The sequence below is a fragment of the Macaca mulatta genome, chromosome 13 (genome assembly GCF_049350105.2).
Source record: "Macaca mulatta isolate MMU2019108-1 chromosome 13, T2T-MMU8v2.0, whole genome shotgun sequence".
In the NCBI taxonomy this organism is placed as follows: Eukaryota; Metazoa; Chordata; class Mammalia; order Primates; family Cercopithecidae; genus Macaca; species Macaca mulatta.
The window spans coordinates 95,798,687-95,814,283 of record NC_133418.1 but is presented as its reverse complement, the minus strand read 5'-3'; the positions used below and the strand labels follow the sequence as shown (position 1 = coordinate 95,814,283).

The 15,597-nt window shown below is 35.3% G+C and overlaps 1 protein-coding gene across 4 annotated transcripts in view; it reads left to right on the top strand.

Moving 5' to 3' along the window:
• CLIP4 (CAP-Gly domain containing linker protein family member 4) overlaps positions 1-15,597 on the top strand; it is a 68,829-nt gene that overhangs the window by 44,310 nt on the left and 8,922 nt on the right. For all 4 annotated transcript variants that reach the window (XM_028831811.2, XM_077959803.1, XM_028831812.2 and 1 more), the window contains exons 12-15: positions 1,134-1,268; positions 4,668-4,791; positions 8,186-8,250; positions 14,751-14,823. In XM_028831811.2, coding sequence (XP_028687644.2) covers positions 1,134-1,268; positions 4,668-4,791; positions 8,186-8,250; positions 14,751-14,823 — 397 coding nt within the window. The remainder of the gene's footprint in view (positions 1-1,133; positions 1,269-4,667; positions 4,792-8,185; positions 8,251-14,750; positions 14,824-15,597) is intronic.

The following is a 15,597-nucleotide window of genomic DNA, read 5'->3' as shown; positions in this document are numbered from 1 at the left end:
AATCCAGACCTTCTCCATGGGTTTATGTTCCTTGTTTAATTGCTATGTTTTTGGTCTCTTCTTTTTTCACAATATGACTTATCCTCCATCCCATGCCCTCCTCCAGAGTTCTCTACTCCCTCTCAGATGGCAGCTCTTCAAATCTCTGTTTATGTAGTGACGGGACAAGGCTTGAGCACCCACCTCTTCTCTTTCAGCTGTTATATTTGAACAGCTTTCTAGATCATATTTCTCTAGGACTTCTATGTTTAATCGTGGGCATTTCTAGGTTTAGTTTTGAATGAATCAAGTTGAGAGAGCAGTGGTTTTGTTCTTAGTAACAAAATCAGTTTAGGATAATTGGGACCGTATAGCAGTTTAACCTTCAAATCGTGCTACCTTTGGCTGGTCACAGTGGCTCATGCCTGTTATCCTAGAACTTTGGGAAGCTGAGGTGGGAGGATCGCTTGAGCCCAGGAGTTTGAGATCAGCTTGGTCAACACAGCGAGACCCTGTTTCTTAAAAAAAAGAAAAAGTCAAATCACATGACTTTTTATATAATTTACACTGAGTCTAAGTGAACTATTAATAATATAATTCTAGTATTTTAGTAGAATAGAAATTGGCAAACTATGGCCCATGGGCCAAATCTGACCTACCACTTGTTATTGTAAAGTTCTTTGGAATCCAGCCATGCACATTTAAAAAAAATGTATTGTTTGTATTTACTTCCATGCTGCAACGGCAGAGTTCAGTAGTTGTGGCAGAGGTATGGCTAGCAAATCCTAACATATTTACTGTGCAGCTCTTTGCAGAAACAGTTTGCTGTGACCCCTCTTCTAGTAGAAATGCTGCAGGCAATATTGGCAGAGTTGGTACTTTACCATGGATAAGGTTTTGTGAATTTCCCATGGCAGTAATTTTCCCAGGAAACTCTTCACTTTTCCTTTGAGTAACTTGACCTCACACGTGAGAAACACGACTGTAGATGACTTATGTGATGAAAGGCATCAGATATCAAAATCACCAACTAACTAGACTAGTTAGAATACCTAGTGTGATTTTTTTGGCTAATATGCTTTTTGAGTTTTTCTCCCTTTGTTTTTTCTCCTGTTTTCCTGCCCTGCCCCTGTGTCCCTCCCCGACTTGAACAGGTTTGAATTCCTCAGCAACATCTACAGCAAATAATAGCCGTTGTGAGGGGGAGCTCCGCCTTGGAGAGAGAGTGCTAGTGGTAGGACAGAGACTGGGCACCATTAGGTTCTTTGGGACAACAAACTTCGCTCCAGGTAACTCATCTGCGTATTTGCTTAACTTGAATTCTTTAGAATACAAAAGGTTTAAAATTTTACATGTAAATAGAATTTAATTGTAGAGAAATCTTGATGAACAGTTTTTATGGATGGCAGCTATAGCACAGAAAATGTGAAACGATGATGAACACTCAGACTGTGTTTACTCAGGTGGATGGTTACCCATACATTTTTTTCTTGCCACTTGTGTTTTAAATGGTCAGTGTTAAAAATTAGTTGTCATTTTCCAGTTTTACTCCTACTGATTGCTGGGTGTGCTAAGTGACAGGCAAACATTTTAGGATTAGATTTTTGCTAAGGATAGTCTTTAAAATAAGTAGTAAATAATGAGTTAACTGTGTACCTTTTTATCAGAGTGGCTCGCAGAGAAAAGCACACAAAAGGGCTCAAAATACATTTTTGGGGGGCTCTTAAAAATACATGTTTGTGTATTTATATATTCATTCCAATCTATACTTAACATTGTGTTTCCAAAAGTAAAGATTACTTTCTATTTTTTTTTTTTTTTGAGATGGAGCTTTGCTCTCATTGCCCAGGCTGGAGCGCAATGGCATGATTTCGGCTCACTGCAACCTCTGTCTCCTGGGTTCAAGTGATTCTCCTGCCTCAGCCTCCCGAGTAGCTGGGATTACAGGCATGTGCCACCACGCCCAGCTAATTTTGTATTTTTAGTAGAGATGGGATTTCTCCATGTTGGCCAGGCTGGACTCAAACTCCCAAACTCAGGTGATCTGCCCGCCTCGGCCTCCCAAAGTGCTGGGATTACAGGTGTGAGCCACCGTGCCCAGCCGGATTACTTTGTTTTGTATTGTCAGTGATTAATAATTTTAAACAGAAGTCGGTTGAACGAAAACAAGTTTGTATATTTTAAATAGCAATATGCTATTTTAACACATGGTGGCATTGCAGTATTTTAGGAAAAGGTTATCTAGAACATTGATTTTTTTAAAAAAGTTTGTAGCATTTAGCCAAGAACTATGAGGGATCTGAGATTTTACCCTACTTGCAAGCTAACAAATTCGCCTGCCACAGTTTCATAGATGTTGGTGGAAGATATTGTGAGTACTAGAGTCATCACAAGTTTGAGACAAAGCACTCTAGTACTCACAGTCATAGCAGTAGCCAGAGTATCGGCATTTTCTTGAACTATTCCCTTAGTGCCAATTCTCACAGGGTGAGAGCGAGTGAGCCAGGTGTCACCTGCACAGCCAGTGTTTTTTTGTTCCAGGAGAGGACCCCAGAACTTAGGGAAACTGAATCTGAATGTGTAAAATCTTATTGTACACATGCCTGCCATTTGCTCTGGTGGGAGATGCTATCTCTATCCTCCAGGGCTGTCCCCTACACAGACGTTTATGAAAAGGTAGTCTAGAACAAAAGTAGTCTACCAGTAAGACATGTGGAAACATGACAGGACCGTAGGTGACTGTCTCCCAACACAGTCTTGTTTCACTAATACCACTTACAATTAATTGCAAGCCAGCTGCTTGATTTGAGTTAGGTGTTTTATAATTCATGACTTTCTTAGGTCTCCAGGTAGTAATTGAGATTAGTTAGGATATACTTAGTATGGCATTCAAAAACTTAATCCCACAGGTAGGTTTTTTTTTTACAATTACCATATCTTTTGAGTTCCCTTTCTCTGATGATATTAAACCAAGGTAGAATGGTGTGATTCTCTGGATATAATTCTTCATTTTAGGTTGATTTCCATTTTTAAATTCATAATGTAAAGCATTTAGAAATTTGGGAAGTAGTAAGCAAATATTATAAAAGGTGGAAACTTTTTTGTTAAAAACGTTCTGTCCTGTAAGGAAGTAGTTGCATCAAAAATAAATCACTGCTGCGGAACAGTGGTAATATCTTCAGTATTTGGAGGTTGTAAGATCTAGATTTGAGAGAGGTCGTATTTAGTCTCATCAGCATTTTTTATCAGCGACACCTTGGAAAGAAAATTAACATTTAATTGGGAAGATATCCGTACCACACCACTGCCAAGCTGTAGTCTTTATTGTTAACACTTGCCATATGTATTTCTACTGTATGTGACATGTTTCCAAGAGTGACATGGTTAACATTAGTAATTATATGGTCAATTAAAATGGGAAAATGCAAAAATTATATAGGAAAGCATAAAAGGCAGAAGCAAGTAAAACTTGGAAAATTGTAACTATAGCACTGAGAAGTAACAGTGGCAACCAGACTAACCTGGTTTAGGACATTCGGAAATGTGATGACCTATTTTCAGAGCGTTAGTGCGGCTTAACAATAGTTTTGTAGACATTACTTGTATTACATATTAGGAAATGGACTCAGGTATCATCTTTTTATACATAGAGGAAAAAAATTAAGAACTTGTGAATTGGTTTTTTTAGCAGGTATTAAGAACTTGTGAGTTGGTTTTTTAGAAGGCATATAATTAACTCTCTGAACTAGTAATCTAGAAGAAACACTATTTTTGTAATTTGTAATAAGTTTCTTGATATCTATGCCCTATTTTTACTCGATACCGATTATAAGAGACCAAATACAATTACTACTGTATGCTCCTTTTAAATCACAAATAAATGGACTATTAGATACTTTTAATTGGTCTTGAGGCACCCTCAATTCGAAAATCCTTATTTTAGGATTATGTGTCCATTTACCTTATATTGGGTAAAACCACATTTAAAGCAACCTTGCTACTTTAATTTTAGGCTCTCTAGAAAAGGAAATCCTGTTATTTCCTTCAGAGTAGTAGGTCCTTTTAAATACAAAAAGTCTTTAAAATAATTCTCTCTATTAGCTAACCTAAACCTTTTCATTTAGGTAAAAAAAGATTTTTCTTTTTATCTTGGGTAGAAAAAATAAAAGAAAAAGCACTCACCATGATGTCTAGTGGTATTTTCTATAATATTTTTGTCCTTTAATTATTTGAGCGCTGTTTGTGGTGTTCTAATGTTAGGTGAGTAAGATGAAAAGATTACGTGTTCATTTTATGATTTTTAAATCTCAATATTATGTTTCACTTCTTTCACTGAAACACACTATATTACCAAGTCAAGAACGGTTTTTCATTGCAGCTTTTAGATATATTTTGGTCATATACTGTTTGCACAGTTGCCAATTCTTGCCAAATTTGTGTTTGTGCATTTTATTTTCCTCCTTTAATGTACTACTCTGCAATTATACTTGTAAAATGTTTTGCCTGTTCACTTTTCGAATTTTCAGAGTTTACAATTTTATCATTTGAAATCTTAATGAGTATCATGATCTTCCCTCATTTTGGTCATTTATGGAAATGTTAAACCACCTAGACTTTGGTTTTATATAGTAGCATAACAGTTTTGGATAAAGTACAGATGCTTTTAAAATGCAATATTCATGTTCTAGGATATTGGTATGGTATAGAGCTTGAAAAACCCCATGGCAAGAATGATGGTTCAGTTGGAGGTGTGCAGTATTTTAGTTGTTCTCCAAGATATGGAATATTTGCTCCCCCATCCAGGGTGCAAAGGTGAGAGAATGAAATTTATGTTTATTTACAGAAACTTTTTGTAATTTGCAGTGGTTAATAGAGACACGAATTTTATATTAAAGACATGCTCTGATCATAGCTCATGTCTTCTTTCAAGGGGTTAACCAACCACCTTCAGAGAGAAGGCTCATGGAAAGCTAAATTTGCTTTGCTGAGGATTTGCAATTTTAAAAACCTCCTTTATTCCTCATTTGCAAACCCTATGAGTATGTGTAGGCTATTAGAAGTGGCGTTTGGAGCTAAGAACAGTGAGAGCAGCAAGCTTAATCTGTCATGCAAACAAAAGTAAAAATGCTCTCTGATTGCTTCAGTCACATCCTAACTACATTAAATTTCCTGCCAGCAGGCACCCCATTCATTCTCCTACAAACCTAATGGAACCAAAATGGCTTTTTCCTCTGATTTCTTTAGTTTTCAAAAATAGATAAGCAGTAGATCTTTGGGGGAAGTGAAGCTTCAAGGATTTTTATATAATATACCTCCTTGGTGTTTCTTCTTAAGATAGTATCTTTCATACCACCTCATCTGGTTTTAAAAAATAAGTTGAGCGGAAACAAAGTCCTCATAAAATTCCAGATATCATTATGTGAAATGGCTTCTCTTATGCTCTGGATGAAGTCGCTTGGTGTGCCTTTGAGTGGATGGGAAATGGGACTAATCTTTAAATGAGAGATAACATATATGGCATCATCATATTCATGAGACTAGAACTACGATCGCAATCTGGGAGTCTTGTCTAGTTTTCCCTCACAACTAGACTGTTGTGACTATCTTCTGGCAAATTGAAGTTTTTACATCCATTTCTCCCTCAGTTTCTTTTTCTTAGTGAATCATTACATATTTGTTTAGTATTAATTTCCTTCTGTGATATACTTGATGTAATTTTCTTCTTATTTATGGTGATACAGAATTTAACATACAGTGTTTTGTCGTTTATAAAGTATCTTCACTTAAATGTTGTTTCATTTGATCCTAATAAATATTGATCAGGTAAGCTGGAGAATAATAACTATCACAAATATTTGTTGAGCATTTAGTAAGTGGGTGGGCTCTGTACAGTGTACTTTAGATGCATACCTCATTAATTCCCCCAGACCCTGTGAGCTGTAAGCTATTAGGATCATTCCCATTTTGCAAATGAAGAAACAGGTTTCAAAGAGATAAGTGATTTAGCTGAAGTCATACAACTAATTAGGTGAGGAGCTGGACTCAGCCTGGGTGTGTTATTTTGTAATTTTTCTTTTTGTAAGCCCTTGCTTTTAGATGGTTTGTTCTTTTTTTTTTTTTTTTTGTATTTATTTTATAAATGAAGAAAAGGAAGTAGTAACTACGAATAGTGCTCATACATGCTGGGGTCTGTTTGCAGGGCTCTTCATATATTAACCTGTTTACTGCTCTCCAGTAACCCTGTGGTGCAGGCACCATGTTCCGTAGATGAGGAAAGTAAGTCACAAGAGGTGACGTGTGCTGTGCTCCCAGCTGGGGATTGGAACCCATGTAGTCTGGTATCAGCATGCATGCCCTTAACCATAACCCTATAATGGTTAGAAGAGCTTCAGGGACCTTCTTCAGGGCATATATCTTGTAAATAATTGGTTTGGGAGTAAAATCCATGCTGAGTCACCAGTCAGTCTTCTGTGTTCTCATGTTACTTTGGGCATATCTTCATCAAAACATTGCAGCAGTCTCTTAGAAATTTTGTCTGTCTCCTAGTCATGAGGACTGGGATTCTGCTTGTCATGTTTGATTACCCAGAGTACATAGTTTGGCATATTTTAGGCACAGTAAATATTGATCCAATCTGATTCCTGGTTCAGTGGTTTTATGCTGTAACAGCTTTTCCCCCCTCCTTTACATTGTAAAGCCACTTTCTCATGGTTTCATCTTTTCTTTCTTGCTTTGTTTCTGCAGCACACGTTTTTTACTTTTTTTTTTTTTTTGATTGCCTTCTATTTGGTTTTCTTTAAGGTGGTACATTTAAAAGCAGCCCCCTCTGCTTAAAAAAAAATAGGGCTGTCTCTAAATGAACTGCTATCTCAATCCAGCTGTCTTCCTGTCATCTTCTGATTGTCTCATTCATCATCATCAAATACTATTAAGTGTCTTTTAGCACTTATGCTGTGCTAGGCATTCTATAAGCAAATAAAACAGACATGGTCCCTGATTTTGAGGAGTTTCTAATCTGAACCAGCTCTGGGACTCTTGCAAGATACCACTGATCTTCAAAATGGAAGAATTTTAAGCCAGGGACTATCCCAGAATGTTTGCACACACTATTTTTTTCTGCTTGGATGGCTTTCTACACCCACCTACTATTGCCCAACTTTCACCTAGTTAATACCTTTTTCTTTGGCTAATATATGACTCAGTCAAAACTTCTTTAGAGAAACTCTGAGAAAACTCACGAGGTTAATCACACATACAGACACACAAACACACACACACACACAGACACATTGCTCAAGTGATCTTCATTAGCATAGTGTTCACTTTCTTAGTTCTTACTATTATTAGGCACTTACTACTAATGAACTGATTACTTCTAGAATTCACTCCCTCTCAACTGTCTGTTACTGCTTCATTCAAATATCCGTCCTCTTCATAAAATCATATTCTTTGTGTCCATCAGTCTCTCATTGTGGTATGTTGTATATCATGTAAAAATGATGCCTGTGAATTGTAACGTGAAATTGCAAATATTGCAAGAGTTGCAGGATTTCTTGATGGTAATAAGATATGCTGGAGGAAGTGATTGACAAATGACGGCTTTCCAGATTGAGGTCACTAAACAGTTGAAAGAAAATGAGCCTGTCAGGATTGACTTTTTAAAAATAAAGAATGATTTGAATATCAAAAAATGAAGGAAAACCCATCGGGAAAGTGACCTTTATGATTGTGGCTTAGAGTCAAATATAAAGCAAAAGATGTTGAATTGTATTAGTCATATAGTTTTACCAGAAAAATCACTCACACAAACTCAGCCAATGTATTTTTCTTTCAATTTAAGAATTAGTGCCTTTTTCACAGTATTAATCTAACATTTGTTAAGTTTAATATAAAATAAACATATTTTCATATTTTTAGTTTCACCTTTGAAGATGAAGTTACAAAGAAATAAATTCAGGTCCATATTTTAGGTGAATTCACTTGAATTTTTTTCTACACTAATTATCTTTGGATAGTGAGAACCTCTTCTATTTAATTATTGTTTTTCTTCCATGCCAGATGGAAGCTCATTCCTGGCTTATAATGGACACTCAATAAATATTTGTCTAATGAATGACTACAATTGGGGTGAAAAACTTAGTTGATAGCCAGTCTTAAACCTGAAAACCAGCTACTTCTAACGAGGTGTACTTTGTTTTATTCATAGAGTAACAGATTCCCTGGATACCCTTTCAGAAATTTCTTCAAATAAACAGAATCATTCTTATCCTGGTAAGACTACACAGTTTTGTGGTCCTAATCATTATTTCTTTGCTTTCATTTATTGAAAAATTTTTATTGTGAGGTATATATGTATACAAAAGGGTCTATCAACTGTATTTGTATAGTTTGTGTAATAATAGAGCAGACATCTGTTACCTATCCCGTGGCTGAAGAAGAAGATGACCTGATCTGTAGAAACCCCTGAGTACCTCATCATCTCATCTGCCTCCCTCTTCATATACCCCATCCTCAGGTGGAGGAGTCTTGAATTGCACATTAATTATTCCCTTGATTCTCTTTATTTTTATCACCCATATATAGATATATCAATAAATAATAAGTGTTTAGTTTTGGTTGTTTGCTATTTTGTTATTTAGCATTCCATTAAAATATTCATTCCATAATTGATGGTTATTTGGGTTATATCCTGTTTCTTTTCTATTACAAACTATATTCTTGTGCACACTTGAAGTTCCTCTAGCATTGCCAGGCATGGGATACCTATGCCCTCCACCTTCCTAGGTAATGCCTGTCTGTCTGTATTGCATACTGTATCTGCGATGAACCGGAGCCTCTGCTGCTCCTCAACTCATTAGTACTTACCTTGTTTGATTCAGAAGTCTTTGCCTATCTGAAGGGCTTAAATGGTATTTCATTACGGTTTTAATTTGCGTTTTCTAGATTACGAATGAGGATGAGCCTATTTTCATGCTTATAGGCCATATGCCTTTCCTGTATTATGAAGTACCTGTTCAAGTTTCTTGCCCATTTTCAGGGGGTGGTTTGTCTTTATCTTATTAATTTGTAGGCTTCTTTGTGTATTTTGGGGACAAACATTTTGTCAATTTCATGTGTGGCAAATATCTTGCCCGGGTTGTTACTTGTCTTTTAATCTTTTTATTTATTATTTTTGGTGTCTTTAGGTTAGCAGAACTCCTTAATTTTTTGTAGTCAAAATAGCAAAACATGTTATGGTTTGCCCTTTTTGTTTTAAGAAGTCTTTTCTTAAAATTGAAATTATGAAGATATTTTCTTATGTTGTTTTCTAAAAGATTTATATTTTTGTGTTTCTCATTTGTCAGTTTACTCAGAATTGATTTTGTGTGTGGTAAGGATCTAATTTCTTTTTTTCTTTTGCACGGATAACCATCTGTGAAAGAATGATTTGTATAATACCAATCCTTGAATAATTGTTGAGGTTAATTTTATGGTCCACTCTAATAGGTATGTTGTTTTAATTTGAAATTCCCTCGTGTTTTAATTTGGAATTTTCTAAAGATGTTTGATGATGTGTTGGTTGCTAGGGATGCTGTGACAAAGTACCACAGACTGGGTGGTTGAAACACAAAAATTCATTTTCTCAAAATTCTGGAGGCTCTACAAGTCTGAGATCAAGGTGTTGGCAGGTTTGGTTTATTCTTAGGCCTTTCTCCATGCCTTGTAGATGGCCTTCTATCTCTGGTGTCTTCATGTGGTCTTTTTCATTGTGTGTGTGTGTGTGTCGCACTCTCCTCATCATAAAGACACTAGTCACGTTGGATTAGAGCCCATCCATATGACCTCATTTAACTTAATTACCTCCAATTACGTATGACCTCATTTTACCGTAATTATCTTCAAATATAGTCACATTCTGAAATGCCAGGAGGTTAGGACTTCAGCATATGAGTTTTTGGGGGACACAATTCAGTCTGTAACAGATGCTGACTATCTTTTCATATGTTTATGTGCCATCTCTTTTTTTGAATTTTTTATTGACATATCATAGTTGTACATATTTTCGGGGTACATGTGATAGTTTTATGCACATATACAATGTGTAATCATTAAGTCAGGGTAATTGGGATATCTATCACCTCAAACATCGATCTTTGTGTTGGGAATGTTATAATTCTTCTCTCCTAGCTATTTTGAAATATGCAATAAGTTATTAACTATAATTTTCCCCCTGTGCTATTGAATACTAGAACTTATCCCTTCTATTTAACTGCATGTTTGTGCCCATTAGCCAACCTCTCTTTATCCCCCTTCCCACCCATACACCCCTCCCAGCCTTTGATGTTAATCATTCCACTCTACCTTCACAAGATCCACTGTTTTAGCTCCTGCACCTGAGTGAGAACGTGTGATATTTGTCTTTCTGTGCCTTGCTTATTTCACTTAACCTCCAGTTCCATCCATGTTGCTGCAAGTGACAGGATTTCATTCTTTTTATGGTGGAATACTCTTCCACTGGGTACATATACTATATTTTCTTTCTCCATTCATCCACTGGTGGACACTTAGGTTGATTCCATATCTTGGCTGTTGGGAATCGTGCTGCAATAAACATAAGAGTGCGGCTATCTCTTCAATGTACTGATTTCCTTTCTTTTGGTTATATACCAGCAGGGGAATTGCTGGATTCTATGATAGTTCTATTTTTAGTTTTTTGAAGAACCTCCATCCTGTTTTTCCATGATGGCTGTAGTACTGCTTATTCCCAACAGCGTACAACAATGTCCCAACAATGGTATGCTATATCTTTTTTGATGAAGTGCCCGTTCACATCTTTTGCTCATTTTTAAATTCTGTTTGCTATTTTCTGATTGTTCTTTGTATATTTTGAATACCAAACATGTATCAGACATGTGTTTTGCAAATATTTTCCCCCAGTCTGTGGCTTGTCTTTTCATTCTCATAACAGTGTATTTCACAGAGCAGACGCTTTTAGTTTTAATGAAGTCCAAGTTATCAGTTTTTCATTTCATGAATTGTGCTTTGGTGTTTTATCTAAAAGTCATCATCAAACCCAAGATCACTCTGATTTTTGTCCTGTGTTATCTTCTAGGAGTTATATAGTTTTGTGTCTTATACTTAGATCTATGATCCATTTTGAGTTAATTTTGGGGTAAGATGTGAGGTCTGTATCTAGATTTTTTTTTTTTCGCATGAGAATGTCCAGTTGTTGGAGTATTATGTGTTGAAAAGACTGTCTTTTTTTCCATTGAATTGCCTTTGCTCGTTTTTCAAAGATCAGTTGACTTAATTTATATGGGGCTGTTTCTGGGCTCTCTGTTCTGTTTCATTGATCTATTTGTCTAATCTTTTGCCAGTACCACACTGTCTTGATTACTGTAGCTTAATAGTAATTCTTCAGGTTGAGTAGTGTCAGTCCTCTGGTTTTGATCTGCTTCTTCAGTGTTGTGTTGGCTATTCTGGGCCTTTCACCTGTGTATATACACTTCATAATCAGTTTGTTAATATCCATAAAATAACTTGCTGGGATTTTAACTGGGATTGCATTGACTATATCGATCAAGTTGGGAAGAACTGACATGTTAATATTTAGTCTTTTTACCTATGAACATGGACTGTCTCCCTATTTATATCTTCTTTGACTTCTTCCATCAGAGTTTTATAGTTTTCCTTATATAGACTTTGTACATATTTTGTTAGATTTATACCTATGTATTTAATTGTTTGGCATTAATGTAAATGGTATTGCTTTCGTAATAATATATTTTTTTATCTTATACCAGCGTTCTTTTGGTTAAGTATTTGCCTAATATATCTTTTTCTGTCCATTGACTTGTAACCTTTCTATGTTCTTGTGTTTTTAGAATATTTCTAAATGGAATATAGTTAGGTTTTTCTTTTATTATTATTATTACTATTATACTTTAAGTTCTAGGGTACATGTGCACAACGTGCAGGTTTGTTACATATGTATACATGTGCCATGTTGGTGTGTTGCACCCATTAACTTGTCATTTACATTAGGTATATCTCCTAATGCTATTCCTCTCCCCTCCCTGCTCCCCACAATAGGCCCCGGTGTGTGATATTCCCCTTCCTGTCTCCAAGTGATCTCATTGTTCAGTTCCCACCTATGAGTGAGAACATGCGGTGTTTGGTTTTCTGTTCTTGCAATAGGTTGCTGAGAATGATGGTTTCCAGCTGCATCCATGTCCCTACAGGTTTTACTTTTATAAAAAAGTCTGACAATCTTTCTTTTAACCTGAGAGTCTTACTCATTTGCATTTATTGTAATTACTGATATACACTGATGTTATTTTTGTTATTTGTTTTCTATTCACTTTTTTGTACTTAATAAGTGATTTTTATTTCTCGACTTTATTCTGGCTATATATCCCACCCTCTGTTTTTTTTTTTTTTTTTTTTTTTTAATTCTGTTTACTCCCTCTACTTATGTAGAAGTTATAGTCTATGAAGATGCTTCTTAGTAATTACTGTAGATAATTTAGCATTAATACTTGGTAAAGTCTGAAGTTAATGATTTTTATCCTTTCTCAAATAATAGAAAATAATTAGAAACTGAGTTGTCCAGTTTATATTTTATTTCTCCTATAAATTTGACATTATTGTAGTAGTTTTATATTGTAACATTACTCTCATATTTCCCAGTATCTTTACTAATTACTCTCATATTTCCCAGTATCTTTACTCATTAACCTTCAAAATTTCTACTTGGGATCATTTTTAAAATTTCATGTATGTTCTTTAAAATTTCTTTTAGAAAGGGTCTGTTGGGTAACAAACTCTTTGTTTTTTGTCTTTTCCAATGATAATTTTACTCGGTGTAGAATTTTAGGTTGAAAGATATTTTCCCCTTGCATATTGACAGTATTGTGCTGTTTTTTGGCTTCTGTCATTGTTGATGAGACGTCATCTGTGAGTCTAACTAATTCATATTAGTCGTTTCACTATGATATGTCTAGGTAGAGATTCCTTTTTGTTTATCCTTTTTGTTTGGCATTATGGATTTTTCTGTATCTGGGAGTTGATCAATTATTTACAATTCTTATAATTTTAAAATAGTTTCTTCTTTATTATCTTTCTTAGCTCCTTCTGAAACTCTGTTTAGTAGTATGTTGGACCTTCTCATTTTCTTTCGCATGCTCTCTCATATTTCTCACAACTTGTCACTCTAGACTATATTTTGGATATCTTCAGACCCATCATTCTGTTTCCTGATTCTCTCTTCAGCTATGTTTATTCTGCTGCTTAATCCAGCCATAAAGTTTTAAAATTGTAAAGATTATCTTTTTTTTTCTTTTTTCAAATCTGCTTGCAACTTACCATTGCAATTCTTTCCCCATATTTTCAATTTTTTCTTTTATGTCTTTAAATATTTAAAGTATTATCTTTTATTTTGTGTTAAATAATTCAGTATCTAAAGCCTTTGTGAGTCGGATTCTGCCATCTGTTTCTGTTGAGACTAACTTATGGTTTGCCTTCTTTCCTTGTGAGTTTTGTAATTTATTCTTGTGAGATGCTTGTTTTACTCAGAATTTTATATATAAAAATTCTTTGAGGCCTGTGTAGATGCCTCCAGACAAGATTATATCTACCTGTGCCAGTTGCCTAGAGGCACTGCCAACCTGGGACACTTTAATTTATAGTCTCTGCAACATATTTTTGCAGATAACATGAATTTCATTCATGGTAACAAATTTTGAGGGGAGAAAATTTTGTCTCTTACTGAGGATTAAGGTTGACATAAGTGACTTTCCTTTGTCTTAATCTGAACGGTGTTTTGTTTCTCATTTCACCTTGCACTGAGAGTGAGCTGTTTGGGATCCTCACTTTAACCAAGAATTTTTTGTGAGACTCCATTTGGAGGCCCTAGGCTTTATTTCCTTCCCTGTCTCCTGTGCAGCCAGTAAGGTGAAAGCCCAGGTCCTTTGGTGCTTGGGGGACTCTGATGGTTTCTCTTTTTTGTTTTTAGCCTCTTTGAAATTGTGCCTTTTGTGTCAGCTCGATAGTATTTTTTAACAATTATAGTTTTAAACTAAAATTGTGTCAATCAAAAGATTCATTTAGCACATCTGGTCTGCCATAACTGGCCAGGCTGGAAGTCTTGTTTCTTTTTAAAAACATCTTTTTAAAAATTTACCTGTTGTGAAGTGTTTTTGTTTCTGTTGTATTATTTGGAGATGCCAACAATCAAAAGCTCTGAAGTTAATTGTTCAATGTTTTATGAATGATTGTATCTTTAAACCATTTTATCTTTTTCTTTTTTGTATGATTATCAAGATTGTCACATTTGATAGTAAAAATAATCAGCTTTATAAATGTGTAATTCAATTTTATTTGATTTTTAAGAAATCTTATAATGAAATTATCCAAATGTAATGTCATGCTCTTCACTTATTCATCTATGCGTATAGTTTGATCATGAAGGTAAAGATGAAAATTTGTTAAGAAATCTAAACTACCATTATATTCTGTATACTTACCTTCTCTGTTTTCTTTTCTTTTTTAATGAGATAGGATCTCACTCTATTGCCCAGGCTGGTCTTGAACTCCTAAGTTCAAGCAGTCTTCCCACTTGGCTTCCCAAAGTGCTGGGATTACAGGTGTGAGCCACCGTGCCGGCCTGCTTTCTGTTTTGAAAGAAACATTTAATATAATAGAACATCTATAGAAGAAGTGATAAAATATCATTTTAAATAAGAACTGAAAGCTTATATTTTTCCTCTTCTAACCCCAACTTTCATATTTAGGTTTTAGGAGAAGTTTCAGCACGACTTCTGCTTCTTCCCAAAAGGAGATTAACAGAAGAAATGCTTTTGCCAAGTAAGTATTAAGAAGATTTAGAAAAACGCCTTTCAAGATGAACATGATGGGATTCTGTGAAGAAAGAAAAGTGGAGTGCTGTATCTTTTGCATCGCTTGGTAGAGTTTTAACACGTAGGAGAAAAGGTGTGATGAGTGTATTGAGAAGAGTTCTTCCTCCCTCCTTTGCAAGCGCAATTAAAAATGTCATCAGTGACTAAAACTAGTGCACTGCATATATTTTATCTTCATAGAGGTTAGAACTGTTAATAAAAGTTAGAGGAATTTACATATTGTCTTTTCATTAAGTAGGGCGGATTGCTTTTAAACTCTCCTTAAGTAATCAGAGATTTGATTTAATATTGCCAGTGATACATGAAAGAAATGTAAGGTGTAATCTTACCAGTTATTTTGAAAAATGCTCCCAATTCCTCTTAAGAGTATATTGCTCACAAAAGCCTTTTGTTGTTTTGTTTTGTTGTAGAGAGAATGCCCTTTGCTCTTTTTCATTTTTGTTCATCTCCCCAGACCCACTTTACTACTCCCCAGTGGTTTTCTGAAGCTTTTTCACTTTAGAGCAATACGAGGCTCTTCCAGACTGATTGGGTTTAGAGGTTCTTTTTTTAAAATGCTGCCGGTTAATCTATGAATAATACCCTGGGGGAAAAGACTTAGCTGCTTAGGGAAGTACACATGCTTGCTTAAGTAGTGGGACCCTAGCAGCCACCAGAAATTAGAGCCCAAAGGCTAGAACTTGATGTCCCACCGGGGACAGGCAGGTCATTTGTTTACCTT